The 14,217-nt window shown below is 40.4% G+C and overlaps 1 protein-coding gene across 6 annotated transcripts in view; it reads right to left on the reverse strand.

Moving 5' to 3' along the window:
* The window catches only part of LOC309706770 (copine-9-like), a 186,982-nt gene that overhangs the window by 21,738 nt on the left and 151,027 nt on the right, over window positions 1–14,217 (reverse strand). For all 6 annotated transcript variants that reach the window (XM_082533603.1, XM_082533598.1, XM_082533602.1 and 3 more), the window contains 3 exons: window positions 9,332–9,459; window positions 2,032–2,134; window positions 99–156 (listed from right to left, as the gene is read on the reverse strand). In XM_082533603.1, coding sequence (XP_082389729.1) covers window positions 99–156; window positions 2,032–2,134; window positions 9,332–9,459 — 289 coding nt within the window. The remainder of the gene's footprint in view (window positions 1–98; window positions 157–2,031; window positions 2,135–9,331; window positions 9,460–14,217) is intronic.

The following is a 14,217-nucleotide window of genomic DNA, read 5'->3' on the forward strand; positions in this document are numbered from 1 at the left end:
TTGTATTTGTGAAACAAATAATGACGTCTCTGACATGTATCTGTCAGCGTGAAAGTACTCAGCACATCCCCTCTTCCATGTCACACACAAGTACTTACCATCAAACTCAGCAGGGCCCACTCCTACTATGATGACAGACATTGGCAGAGAGGCTGCCTGTGGAAGGAGCATAGAATGAATACGAGACAGATTACAGTTCCCCCACTCCTTGAAAGACAGTTTTACACAGTAATGCAGCAATATACAGAATGGCATACCAGTGAAAAGCTAGCTTTACCTGATACAGTTTGACTGAACTTCAGTTGTGGGTTTTTTTTCCCAGAACATTATGGAATTAGTACCAGTCTTTGTCTCTGCCTGTTTCTCTTACTTCTGCAGTAGCATCTAATTTAAGTCCAATACAAACACATTTTGTCGATCAGACACTTGGTAGTTAACCACAGTATGTGTAAATCAAAATATTTTCCATCCATCCAGCCATCTGTTCTCTTCCATTAACTTCACAAAAAGCCAGTCTGCCTGGGGTAACACAGAGAATACTTACATTCCATATTTCCGTTATTATTCGTTTTAATATTGATCAGTACAACTTTGAGATTCTCTACATTGCATGCTAGTCATGGCAATGGTTAAACTAACTACCTAGTTGATCCCTAATAATTTAGACACATACACATACCAATAAAAAAAAACTGTGTGATCAGATAGAGGAAGTGGCTGACATCTAGAAGTCCTACCAGTGGTTGGACAAAGTTGAATTGAAAGACAGCACAGAGGCACTGATCATAGCAGCACAAGAACAAGCTCTGAGCACAAGGTCCATAGAGGCTGGGGTCTATCACACCAGGTAAGACCCCAGGTGCAGGCTGTGTAAAGATGCCTCTGAGACAATCCAGCACATAACAGCAAAAACATCAGTGCCGAGCATAGCCTGGAAGTCCTGAAGTGATAATGGGATATGTGCCCCAGGATGGTTGGGAATGACCGAATAAGATCCCGTGGGACTTCCAAATACAGACGGACAAACTAGTAATGTCCAACCAACCGGAAAGAGAAGTGGTGGACAAGCAAAGGAAGACAGGTGTAGTAATAGATCTATCTATACCAAATGATAGCAAAAAGAAGAAGAAGGAAAACGAGAAACTCAAGAAATACCAAAGGCTGAGAGAGGAGCTCAAGAAGATATGGAGGGTGAAGGCAAAAGTGGTGCTTGTGGTAAACAAGGCAGTGACCTGGGCAAGTGGCTCCAGCATATCTCAGGAATGACATCCGAGATCTCTGTCCAGAAGAGCGCAGTCCTGGGAACAGCAAAGATACTGTGCAGAACCCTGAAGCTCTCAGGCCTCTGGTACTCCACATGTACTCCAAGTGTGATTTGAGGCAAGCCTGACTTTGTTTATGTCAGCGCTTACAGCTGTGACTGGTAAGTCTACATGAGGTAATCAACTTCTGACTTTTTCCTCCTCTTCTTTTTCCCCCCATTTTTTAAAATTTCTGTTCATATTTGAGCCACGATTGAGCCGGGCTCAAGAGTTGGGAGTTCGCCTTGTAATCGGAAGGTTGCCGGTTCGAGCCCTGGCTTGGACAGTCTCGGTCGTTGTGTCCTTGGGCGAGACACTTCACCCGTTGCCTACTGGTGGTGGTCAGAGGGTGGTCCGAGGGCCCGGTGGCACCAGTGTCCGGCAGCCTAGCTTCTGTCAGGGTGGCTGTGGCTACAATGTAGCTTACCATCACCAGTGTGTGAATGTGTGGATGACTGGATGTGTGAAGCGCTTTGGGGTCCTTAGGGACTAGTAAAGCACTATACAAATACAGGCCAGGCCATTTTAAATCTAAAGGACTTCTGAAAAAGCAGGCACTTTCTTACTAACAAACACTTTTCAGACTTGATAGCTGCGTTCATCACAGTATATGCTATTATACAAGACTTTACACATCATATCACCTGTCTTGGGTTGATGTGGATCCCACTGATGTGCTGCCTCTACATTCAATTAAATGTTCTGTGTGTAGTGTGCTATGTATACTCACATTGACAACTGCCTCTTTAGTCTGAGCCATGTCTGAGATGACGCCGTCTGTGATCATCAGCAGCACAAAGTACTGTGAGCCATCAGTCACTTCTGCAGCACTCCTTACAGCATAAAACACACAAACATGCAAATGTTAGGCCCCGAACATGTTCCATGCACACATGCCTGAGCAAAACTGTTGCTTTGGTTAAAATAACCAACAGATAATATTGTTTTATGTGCATGGGATATGGGCATGTTCAACTATGGCTGATCACCAATAGAGGCTTTGAAGGAAATGCAAAATCAGATGTAACTTTCTCTGGTTTTTTTGCTCTCAGTTGCAAAGTACCTGCTCAGAAGTATGATACTTCAGGTGACTAAAGTGTGTGAGATCAAACTTTGAAAGTTCCTGCATTTGTGCACGTATGTCTAACATGTTTTGGGTCTTATGATTTATTTGTGTACATAGATATGCACTTTGGTATGTTATCATACATCACTGATGTGGTGGTATTAAGTACTGCAGGTGTGCTGTGTTCAATATCTGTGTGAAAAAGTGATCCAAGCATGAAACAGCAGTATCCAACCAAGTTCTTTTAATCAAATGAGTGAAACTGCAGTCGATCGGAAAATTGCTGAAGTGACTTAAATAAATATAGACATTAGTATGATATACTCTAGCGCAGGGGTGCCCAATCCCGGTCCTCGAGAACTACTGTCCTGCAGCTTTTAGATGCATCCTTGTTCCCACACACCCGAATCAAATGAATGGCTTGTTATCAGGCCTTTGCCAAACATGATGGCATGCTGAAGAGGTAATCAAACCATTTGATTCAGCTGTGTTGGAGTAGGGATGCATCTAAAAGCTGCAGGATAGTAGCTCTCGAGGACTGGGATTGGGCAGCCCTGCTCTAGCGGAAGTCCCGTGATAGTCTAAATACAAAATTTGAGACCACAGCCAGATATACTCTGCAGTAATATCTTTATTGCACAGGAGGTGGTCAGTGAAGAAGGGAAAACATTTTACCTCCTTATTTGTTTAATATTGTGATAGGACGTGGGAAGGAAGGGTCTAACCCAAACCAAAAAGTGACTGAAACCACAGTCTTTATAAAAAAAAAAAAAGATTCCAAGCCCCCCACATTTTTGTTTTTTGTTTTTTTATAGTGGCCATAATCCTTTTTGTAGAATTTCTGACATTAATCTCAGAATTCCGATGATTTTCTGGAATTCTGGGGAAAAAAAGATCTCCCCCATTGTTTTTCAGTGTAACTAATTCTCTATGGAAGACTGCGTTCTTCCATTTGCGCAACATCTCTAAAATTAGAAATATCCTGTCTCAGAGTGATGCTGAAAAACTAGTTCATGCATTTATTACTTCCAGGCTGGACGACTGTAACTCATTATTATCAGGAAGGCCTAAAAACTCACTGAAAAGCCTTCAGCTAATCCAAAATGCTGCAGCAAGAGTCCTGACAGGGACTAGAAAGAGAGAGCAGATTTCTCCTGTTTTGGCTTCCCTTCATTGGCTTCCTGTTAAATCCAGAATTGAATTCAAAATCCTGCTCCTCACATACAAGGTCTTAAATAATCAGGCCCCATCTTACCTTAATGACCTTGTAGTACCATATCACCCTATTAGAGCACTTCGCTCTCGCTCTGCAGGCCTACTTGTTGTTCCTAGAGTATTTAAAAGTAGAATGGGAGGCAGAGCCTTCAGTTTTCAGGCCCCTCTTCTGTGGAACCAGCTTCCAGTTTGGATTCGGGAGACAGACACTATCTCTACTTTTAAGATTAGGCTTCAAACTTTCCTTTTTGCTAAAGCATATAGTTAGGGCTGGACCAGGTGACCCTGAATCCTCCCTTAGTTATGCTGCAATAGACGTAGGCTGCCGGGGCATTCCCATGATGCATTGAGTTTTTCCTTTCCAGTCACCTTTCTCACTCACTATGTATTAACAGACCTCTCTGCATTCAATCATATCTGTTATTAACCTCTGTCTCTCTTCCACAGCATGTCTTTATCCTGTCTTCCTTCTCTCACCCCAACCGGTTGCAGCAGATGGCCCCGCCCCTCCCTGAGCCTGGTTCTGCCGGAGGTTTCTTCCTGTTAAAATGGAGTTTTTCCTTCCCACTGTCGCCAAAGTGCTTGCTCATAGGGGGGTCATATGATTGTTGGGTTTTTCTCTGTATCTATGAAGCGCCTTGAGGCGACTTTTGTTGTGATTTGGCGCTATATAAATAAAATTGAATTGAATTGAATTGAATTGAAGCTCAGGTCTGAAAGCAGCAGCAGCCAGCATGGTTATATATATATATTTCCACAGCACGTCACACACTCTAAGTTTCACTTTCTGTCTGCACCTCCTGTGCTCTGCAAAAGCATGCAGTTTCCTGTGAGGGAAGGAACAAAGATCTTCTGGTGAATGCAGTGAAGACCCTCCATAGGTTGGACTCAAGGCCAGAAGAGGTGATGGAGTGCCTCCAAAGGCTTGTCAAGCAGCTGGCATTTGTGGAGATGACAGTACCCTTTATTTGCTTGGCAGGTGACTGTCGTTGACATTGGCAGTGGAGAAGGGGGCTCTTAGGAGGCTTGGCAGGGGGGTGGCAACAACAGACATGAAGATCTCTGGTACTTGGTGGGAGTCTGGCAGCGATGAAAAAGGCAGAGCAGATGGGTTCACTCTCGAGACTAGGTAGAGTGCGGGTATTGGTGAAGCAGGGCAGGGAACCAGCCGCTGAGGAGTGGCCAAGCACAAGCTCAAGAAGGCCAACTGTGAAAGCAGTATGCCTGTAGAGGCCTGGCTGGAGGCTGAGATGGAACAAAGGCGGTGAAAACAAAATAAGTCCGCAGACCAAAGATAAAGGGAGGCCATCTTGGGTAAAACAAGATCTAACGGCTCAAGCAGCTTGGGACACTTTGGCTCAAGCTCAAACACTTTGGCACCCTCTGAAGACACTAGAGGCTCGGGATATGCAGGGCACACAGGCACCCTGGGCTGGGGCCGTGGCACACTGGACACAATGGCGCAGCATCACCTCAGACTCAAGATATTAAAACCACTCTGCCAGCGCAGAAACCAGGAACAAAGTCTCTGGGCTGGCCGGTTCAGATAGCTTATGGCTAACCAGCTTGGGGTTCACAGGACGCTCAGTGTGAGTGGATTTACAGGATACTCAGAGGACTAAGTCGTATGAGGAGCTACCAGATGAAATACCATACCTAACCCTTGGGCAAAACAGCCCTTAAAGGATCCTATTCATGGTGCAGGAACAGGCTGGGGCCTACTGACTTTCCTCCTTTGAGCAGGGATCGACCTGGCCTGGTCGAAACCTGGCCTTAGCTGATCCAGGCGGAGAAGCAGGCAGCCTTCATTGCAGCGATGGATGTAGTCCTGGTGTCAGTCACCCTCGGAGAAGTCCCTTTGCATGTCCATCCATAAATCGATTAATCCACTAATTCGTCCTTCCATCTGTCCATTCAGTCACTAGCTGTTCCCTGCTCTTTTAAACTAAGGAGTTATAGAGAGCAAGGCAAATGTTTCTTCAAAAGCAGTTTATATAACTTTATTTAACCCTTTGATATATACCACTTAGCTGAATAAAATAAAAAACCCTCATGTTTAGCGTATCATTCATTGCCTGCAATAATAACACTGTTGTTCTAATAAGAGCAACTGTGTGTGACTATAAGTAGTTATGTACATATGGATTACACCATTAATGTTCCTCCTCTGCTCTCTGTCTTCATCACTATTCTTAACCTCCCACATAGATAACAATGAAGAAGTAGTGGGTGAAGAGGTGATGGAAGATGAGGACACAGAGGAGGAGCAGCATGAGCAAGCACTAGAAAGGGAGGAAAAAGAGCACGGTGATTTTTTTGAACTGCAGTAAATAATAGATAGCAGCAAAAAGAAATGGAAACAGATGGGAGAGTGAGGAAGACAAAGAACAAATAGAGAAGACAGAAGTAAAAGAATGCATCAAAGAAAAAGTGCAAATGAAAAAGAACGTGTGAGTACAGGAAGTGAGATTAAAAGAGAGAATGCATTTTCTGTTCTTTTTCTAAACGGTTGGCAGTTTTGAATCTCACAGCTTAACAGTACTGCTATACTCATTTGATTATGCAACCACAATCACACTTAACTGGGACAGGATATGATTGCTTTATATGAGGACTAAAAATACAATAGTGGGCAATAAACAACCACAATCCATTAAAAACATAACACGAGCTGTAGTTTTGCTGTAGAAAAGTTTCAAAATCCAATTTGTTCCTAAATGATCTGGTAGACTATGATGCAGGATTAAGGGGGAGGATAATGCGGATACGCAGTTGTTCAGAGGATGTTGAAAAACAATAAAAAATCACAGTGTCTGACACATAGGCCTTAAATATTTCATGAGAAAACTGTATTAACAGTTAAATGGAAAGACAAAATAAAAATCTTAATTAGGTACAGTTATTGAAGAAAAGTAGGCCACCTACATATTGTATCTACAGAAGCTACTCAGACATGAAAATTTACGCCATGAAGCTCCTGGTCACAATTTCTATGCTAATACTAATGCCCATCTGCAACACTTTGTGGTTTGCCATTTTGTGGTTGATAAATGCTTCCACTCCAATAATGCCAGGTACACGTACAGCTGATCATGGAATGTCTAGGAGGGAACAAATTGTACAGTGTGTTGCAGAGTTGTCATCTCATTAAGGTACCATGCAAGAATTTTGTGAGTTCTTTGGAGCAATCTGTTCTTTCACAAATGTTTGGTGCTTGAATTTATCCCCCACACCCCATCCCTGCCCACCCACCTCACCAATCTGAGCCATGTAACCCTCATCACTCAGGTCACTCACATACAGGCTCTATACTCAGACCAAGGCCTTCCAAGCACTTTGCTCTCTGTGCCTTTCTCTTGTTTTGTACATGTTCCTCTAGTTTGTATATTTCCTCTTGAATGTATAAATCTCTTCTGTTTGTTATTTTTTCCTGATGTCCTGTACATTTCGTGTGGAGCACCCATAATTTTATTGTTCATGTATAATGGCAATGAAGGGCTATTCTATTCTACTCTATTCGATTCTATTCCTGTGGTAATGCAACTGAAAACTGCTGAATTTAAGATGATTTGACTTTTGTCCGTATAGTGTGCACGCCAAACACAATTTCCCACTGAAGGAAAAACGTGTAATGCCTGTATATATTTTTTTAATTGTTATTTTTTTCTGTTTGCTGGTATTGCTATCACCTAACTGCCAAAAATGCTCATGTAGTGCCATTATTGTTTTAGCTTGTGGTGCGGATTTTTTTTTAGTTTGTTGCTATAAATACAGTGTTTACTTACATTTTATCCTTCTTTAAAGTTACTTTTCAGTTTCACTTTCTTACAGTTACGTTTAGGCATCAAAAGGAGAAAAATTTATTTGAGTTTCACAAAATACGCACGAATAAATTAAATTAATGTAACTACTGTGTGGAGTTTATTAATGTAGCCAGTTATTAAGATACAATGGAAAAAATCCAAATGAGCAAAGCCTCTTTCCTCAAATTATATTATCCACTCAGGCACTCCTGATGAAATCGATTCATCACGGCTCACTAAGTCTGACAAGTCCCAATACTCCTGGTGTCATCTGTGTCCTAATGCGAGTCCTAATCTGTTTTCACTTATTTCAGTTATCTCTCATGTGGACGTAAAAACCCTCTATAAAGATTCTAAATGTCCATATTGGAAGCTCTTCCACTGATAATAAGAAACAACTATTTATTTCTCAAAAAAGAGAGAAAAGCATAATGGGGATCAGGAATGGAAGTGTGCATCGGGATCTAGCAATTATAACTTTAGTCAAAATACAGACATTTAAACCTGCCAGCATAAAGTTGCTTAGTCTGTTGCTCAGAGACAAACACATGTAACTGCACGTACCATGAGTGGATGGAAATGCTTCAAAAGGGGCCTCAGAATCCTTCAGCTTTTAAGATTTTTTTTTGTATAAAAGTGAAGCCGGTGATAAATCGGTACATCCATCAATGAGCCGTAGAAATTACAGCTATAATTGAATTGGTAAACAAGTTACGTGTTGCACAAATCTTTCACTCTTTAAAAGCTATTTTTTTTAATTTATTCATCAAAAGATAAACTATACAAAGGCAAATATTTCACCATGAACTCCATTTAAATCTCTAACCCTATAAGGCAAAATTTAAAATATAAGTTAACTAATAAATTATGGTTCGATTTTAATTATAGTGAATTAGTTCCAGCTGTGCTGTACACTTTAATGACTAAACATTTATATAGAGTTTATTTTAATTCAAAACATTTGTTTATTTGTTTTTACTTCAGTAAAAGTTCATTATTATAGAATGTACATACAAGTATATAAGTATAGGATGTAGTTGATAATCAGCATTTGGGTTGTTGTTTATCACAGATCCAAGTACCTGTCAGAAAAAGCTCTATAACATTGTTCTTGTCTCTTTATGAAAACTATTATGATTTGTAAATAAGCTAATATATAAACTTATCAAACTACAATTAAAAGAACTTTAATTGTAAATAAATATTTGAGCAGTGACAACAGGCAACAGAAAGATGTGTCCTTCCCCTGTGGTCAGCAGGCTGGAGACCAGAGTGAGAGATCTACAATAGGCAGAACTACAGTTAATCCACTGAGCAGGCTGAGAAGTCTTAACCACAAAGCATGAAAACTTAGCAAAACTAGCATGCAGCTGATACCTTCGGATTGCCACACAGAAAAGCGTGATTGATCACTCCGTAGAACACATCTCCACTGCTCTAGAGTCCAGTGGCGGTGTGCTTAACACCACTGCATCTGACACTTCTCATTGCCCATGGTGATGTAAGGCCCAAATGAAGCTGCTTGGCTGCTCGATTCCATGGAGACACATGAAGTTTAGAGGTCTGTACCGATTGGCTCTGCAGGAAGTTAGCGCCTCAGCATCCACTGACCCCCGCTGTGTGGCCTTCCACTTCATGGCTGAATTAGTGTCATTTCCAATCGTGTCCACTTAGTTATAATACCCCTAACAGTTGACTATAGAGTGTTGATTGTTGGGGTTTTCTCTCTGTTATTGTAGGATCTTTGCCTTACTAAGATATATATACTCGTGTAAAGTGCCTCGAGGTGACTGTTGTAACTTGGCTATAAATAAAACTTAATTGACTTGAATATGAAGTTATTATGGGCCCTTTGGGTGAGTTTGAATGTAAAAAGTATTCCTGCATGAGAAGATATTTCTGTCTTACAATGAGAGAATGTGTGTGAGTAAAGCTTTGTCTCTCACCGAGCCACTTGGTTGATGACAGGAGCAAAGTTGGTTGGACCATACAGCTGAACAGTTCGCAGGCTCTGAAAGTAAGCCTCTAGTACACCTTCAATGCCAACACAGTTTGGGTTCTCGGAGTTAAAGTTCTGCAGAGAAGAAAATTCACTTTGTGAGGGAACATTCATACTGACGCCAACATTCAATGACTTACCTTTACGTCCTTATATTTAAATTTTATAGCACTCTAACCCCAAGGGGATAAAGTAGAATATTTTTCTACTGGTTTGACTGGCAATTTCATCTGTATGGTCTCCTCAAAAGCTAATTATCTTTGTTTACATACTGCTGATGTACATAGCTATTATTCACCATACACTATAGCTTGAGAAGCAACCAATAATCAATACACACACACACACACACACACACACACACACACATCATAGAGAAAACGTCTCCTCAGTTTTGCTTTTGTTCCTTTGTATTACTTTTACTTTTGTAAATTCTCAGTTCATCACTGTGCACCTCACATTTATTCACACAAACATTTTAACCCAGTAAAATTAATCAACCTCTTCCTGATCTCTACTCCTGTCTAAAACAAATTCTCCTTGGTCAGAATATTATTATGATCCCACCTTCACAAACGGACTTACTGACCCTGTGATGAATGGCAGATTCTATGTGAACTGTGTTCTGTTCAAGTTTAGCCTCCAGGTTTTCTATTGTGGGAGTTGCGTATTCTGTGCTTCAACCTTTGCTCGTGCTGCACCCTGCAAGGTTCCTGTCCTCAGAGGACATGCAAGAGGTATATAAAGTAAGAAAGTTATTAGTTACTAGGAATAATTCACGAGGTGATTAATGAATACAAGAATATGTTTTGCTTTCCTGCTACACACTGAATTTGTATTATGATTTTATTCTGGTGCATTTTAAGTGTTTGTTTACCAATGCAGGTCCTTGGTGCTCTGTTGTTGCTGAAATTCTCCTTTTATAATATTATTCATATTGACATTGCAGGGAAACTTCCTAAGCCGAATAGAGTGGAATTATCCAACATGAATACAGACCTCTATCCAGTTAGTATAAAAAAACAGCAGTCATTCAGACTGTATGTCGCCTCATTTTATCCTCATTCAGCATTTGTAGATACTCGAGTGTTAGTGGCACATTATTGAAATGCTGACATTTCCTTTGCAGTGACCTGATGTAGTAGTTACTTACAGCTAATCATCTCTTTCTTTCCAAAGCTCTGAGGCCTTCTGCTATCTGTCCCCAAGACTATACTTTTTAATTATTTCCACTGAGACTGAAGTTTCTGTTTAATAATATAGTTTTATTTAAAGGAAGTAAAACTGTTTCTTAGATTGTGTTAATTAAACTCTAACATAACTTTTTATTATAGTTTTAACTCTGACTCCACTGCATTTTGTCTGGGACGGTTCATATTATATTTGTTATTTTGCAGATTTTAACATAAATCTACTAACATATGATACTTTATTACTATAGCTAAAGATATCCAGCAGAATAAAAGACATTTAAATCATCTCCGGCTGCAACATTAAATTTATGTACATATTAGTGAGTCAGTGATTATGATCCAATAACATAATGGATCCAACTCAAAGACACAACATTTAACACTGGAAACAGATTAGCTATAAAACTAGTATTAAGTACATTACTATTATTAAGCCTTTCAACAATAAACAGCTTGTTTCTAGATATGGGATCATGCAGGTAAGAAAACTGGCAGGCTGACAGTGGGTAAAGGACCACTATGAGGTCCATTATAGCTATAGCTCATACTGATAAGAACAAGAAATACTTTATTTATCCCAAGTTGGGTTATTTTTAAATGATTTCTTTTAAATTATTTAATGAAATTTCAATTTATATCTATAAATTAAATGACTTTAATACAGACAATTGTTCTACATCAGAACCCGGTGTTACTTAGTTTGCTATATTTTGGGTTTACTGTAATGCTCTTTCATTTTGGCCATTAGCTTGGGCTTGATGGTCTGAGCCCTGAAGCAGTGTCCTTGTGAAAGACACCGGGGTCCCTGCTCAAAGTTTCAGATTGTCCTCATTGGTTGCACTTTAAATAACCAAATATGGGCATTTAGTCAGTTTAAAAAATGTAAAAAAAAAAAAAAAATCCCATTGACTTGCTGTTCAGTAACTGGCCCAATGATCTGTCCTACATAAGTCGTCTTTTATAAGACCAAATGCTAACACTTTGCAGTTGACAATAGTTGCCTCAGTGTGGCGTGGGTCTGGGATTTGTCACGCTGAGGTGAACTCTAATTGGGAAAGCTGATTGAATGGCTGCTCACGTGGAAATGAGAGAAAGTTATGCAAAGTGTGCTGACACTCACTCGCACACCTCTGATTTCTGACTGGGAGAGAGCCAAGGGGATCTTGGGACTTGACAAAACTTGACAGTTTCAGGTCAGAAAAAACTCGAGTAAGAAATATTTCCAGTGCACTAATGAAAGACCTGAGGCATGTCATTGGGATGTTTACTCCCATATAAAAAGATCTGGTAATAATACGGTTTTCTTAAACCCTCCTACTAATCTTTGCCTGCAGCCTTAGAACAACAAAAAGACTCCTTTTCCGTGTTTACTTCCTACCCACTTTGCTCTGAATTTCTTCTAAACTAGGAGACCACTTTCTGGAATCACAGCACACGTGATTGTTTTTTCCTTTCTCTGCTTTCACACTGTTAGCATTGCCATCCTGTTGGTGGACAATGCTGAGCTAAGCTGTCCTTCTGTAAAATGTCATTCACTGTAGCTGCCTGTCTGTTTACGCTATTATTTTTCCATCAGTCCCAAACCATCAAACACATGAACTTTTCTCTCAGCGTGATTCACTGTGTTTTTTACCCTCCTACCTTTTGTTCCTTCTCTCTGCTTCAGTCATCAGCTTCACAAGACTACTCCACAATGTTTATAACTGGAGAATTATACAAGCCCTCTTTCCATTGACTGAACAAGTTGTTCCAGATTATATTGCTGCATGATGTTTCATGCATTGTGAGGGATAATTTGAGCTCACCAGGTACATTATCTTACTCATTTAAATGTTAATTTGAATGCTAATTAGAACCGTTAATCCATGATTATAAATGATGATAAATAACTTCATGAAATGTCCTCTGGATATCCTGAGCTGGCAGCGTGGATCCAGACTTTAGAAAGCGTGCCGATTTGACAGCTCACAAAATCAAACACACTTATGATTACTCTCGACACTGGCTGTGTGCCCCTCATTTTGTTGAATCAGAAGTTTCAGTTTAAACTGCAATTTAGTTTCTTAATCAGAGATATCTTAGTTTGTTGTAACTATCACAAAGACATCACATATTTGGTTTTTGAATGATCTTAGCGTCATTGAGAATGATCACCAACTAGCAGTATTAGAGTGAATGGCTGGAATGAGAATTTGCCCCTCTGAGTCTGACATCATGATTTTCAGTCAAAAAGGAATGGAGTACCCACTCCGGGTTGGGATGACTCACTGCCTCAGGAGAAGTTCAGCTTTCTCTGGCTGTTGTTCATTAGCTAAGGAAAAGTTGAGCATGAGATGGAAAGAAAGTGGCACGGGATCTACAGTAAAGATGATGCTGTATTATAATGTTATGGTAAAATGACAGCTGAAGCTCTTAATTTACTGGTCAGTCTATGGCCGTGACAAGTAGTGACCATAGATCACTATTATGTTTAGTGACAAGAAGTACAAAATCACAGAAACAAGTGTCAGTAATTAGCTCCCTACAATGTGGGCTTTATAGATAATTGGGTAACCTTCTGGGGGAAACCTGGTCTTGTTAGGAGAGACGGCATCCATCCCACTTTGGATGGAGCAGCTCTCATTTCTAGAAACCTGCCTAAATTTATTAAAGCCCCTAAAACTTGACTATCCAGAGTTGGGACCAGGAAGCTGAGTTGCAGTCTTACACGCCTCTCTGCAGCTTAACTCCTCCTGTTTTCTCCCAAAACACCATCCCCATAGAGACTGTGTCAGCTCCCAAACAGACAAAAAACAAACTAAAAACCAGCAAAAAATGATTTAAACATAAAAAAATCCCAAAGACAGAACAATACAGTATCCACATCTGCACCGCAGAATAAAACAGTGAAATGTGGATTATTAAACATTAGGTCTCTCTCCTCCAAGTCTCTGTTAGTACATGACTTAATAATTGATCAACAAATCAATTTACTCTGCCTTACAGAAACCTGGTTGCAGCAGGAAGATTATCTTAGTTTAAATGAATCAACACCCCCGAGTAGGGATGGGTATCGTTTAGGTTTTGTCCGATACTGGTGCCAAACCGGTACTTTTGAAACGCTGCCGGTGCTTAAAGAATGGAGAACACAAAATTGGTCCTAAAACCTCTCATGTTCAGCTGTTTTTTTGTAAAAAGATAACAATGTTAGCCTTTTCTGCAGCTATGGGGCATATATGGTATCACTCTTGGCTGGAAGCAGTGCTTAAACAATGGAAAAAACACAAACTTTGTCCAAAAACCTCTCATGTTTAACTGTTTTCCACTTTTTCTTTGGTCATTTTAGCCTTTTTGGCCAGGGTGAAGGGAGTATCTGCCATCAAACAAGAGGACAGCCGCATGTAGCCATGATGATGTTTGCTAGTTCACCTTACATGCATTAATGTAATAACGTGGTTAGCCTACTCAACGTAAATTACACACGAACAACATTAAGCTACTCACTCAGAGAAGAACGGCTGCTGCTGCATCATCATCCTCATCATTTCTGCTACACTGGCAGGGCTAGGGGCCAGGACTCTCCTCTTCGGGTTTTTGGGGGATGTTGCTAACTCCGGGTCAGATAACAGGCACCACACCCACAGTAGATGTGCTCGGTGTG

This window comes from Aulonocara stuartgranti, assembly GCF_965226115.1.
Source record: "Aulonocara stuartgranti genome assembly, chromosome: 5".
In the NCBI taxonomy this organism is placed as follows: Eukaryota; Metazoa; Chordata; class Actinopteri; order Cichliformes; family Cichlidae; genus Aulonocara; species Aulonocara stuartgranti.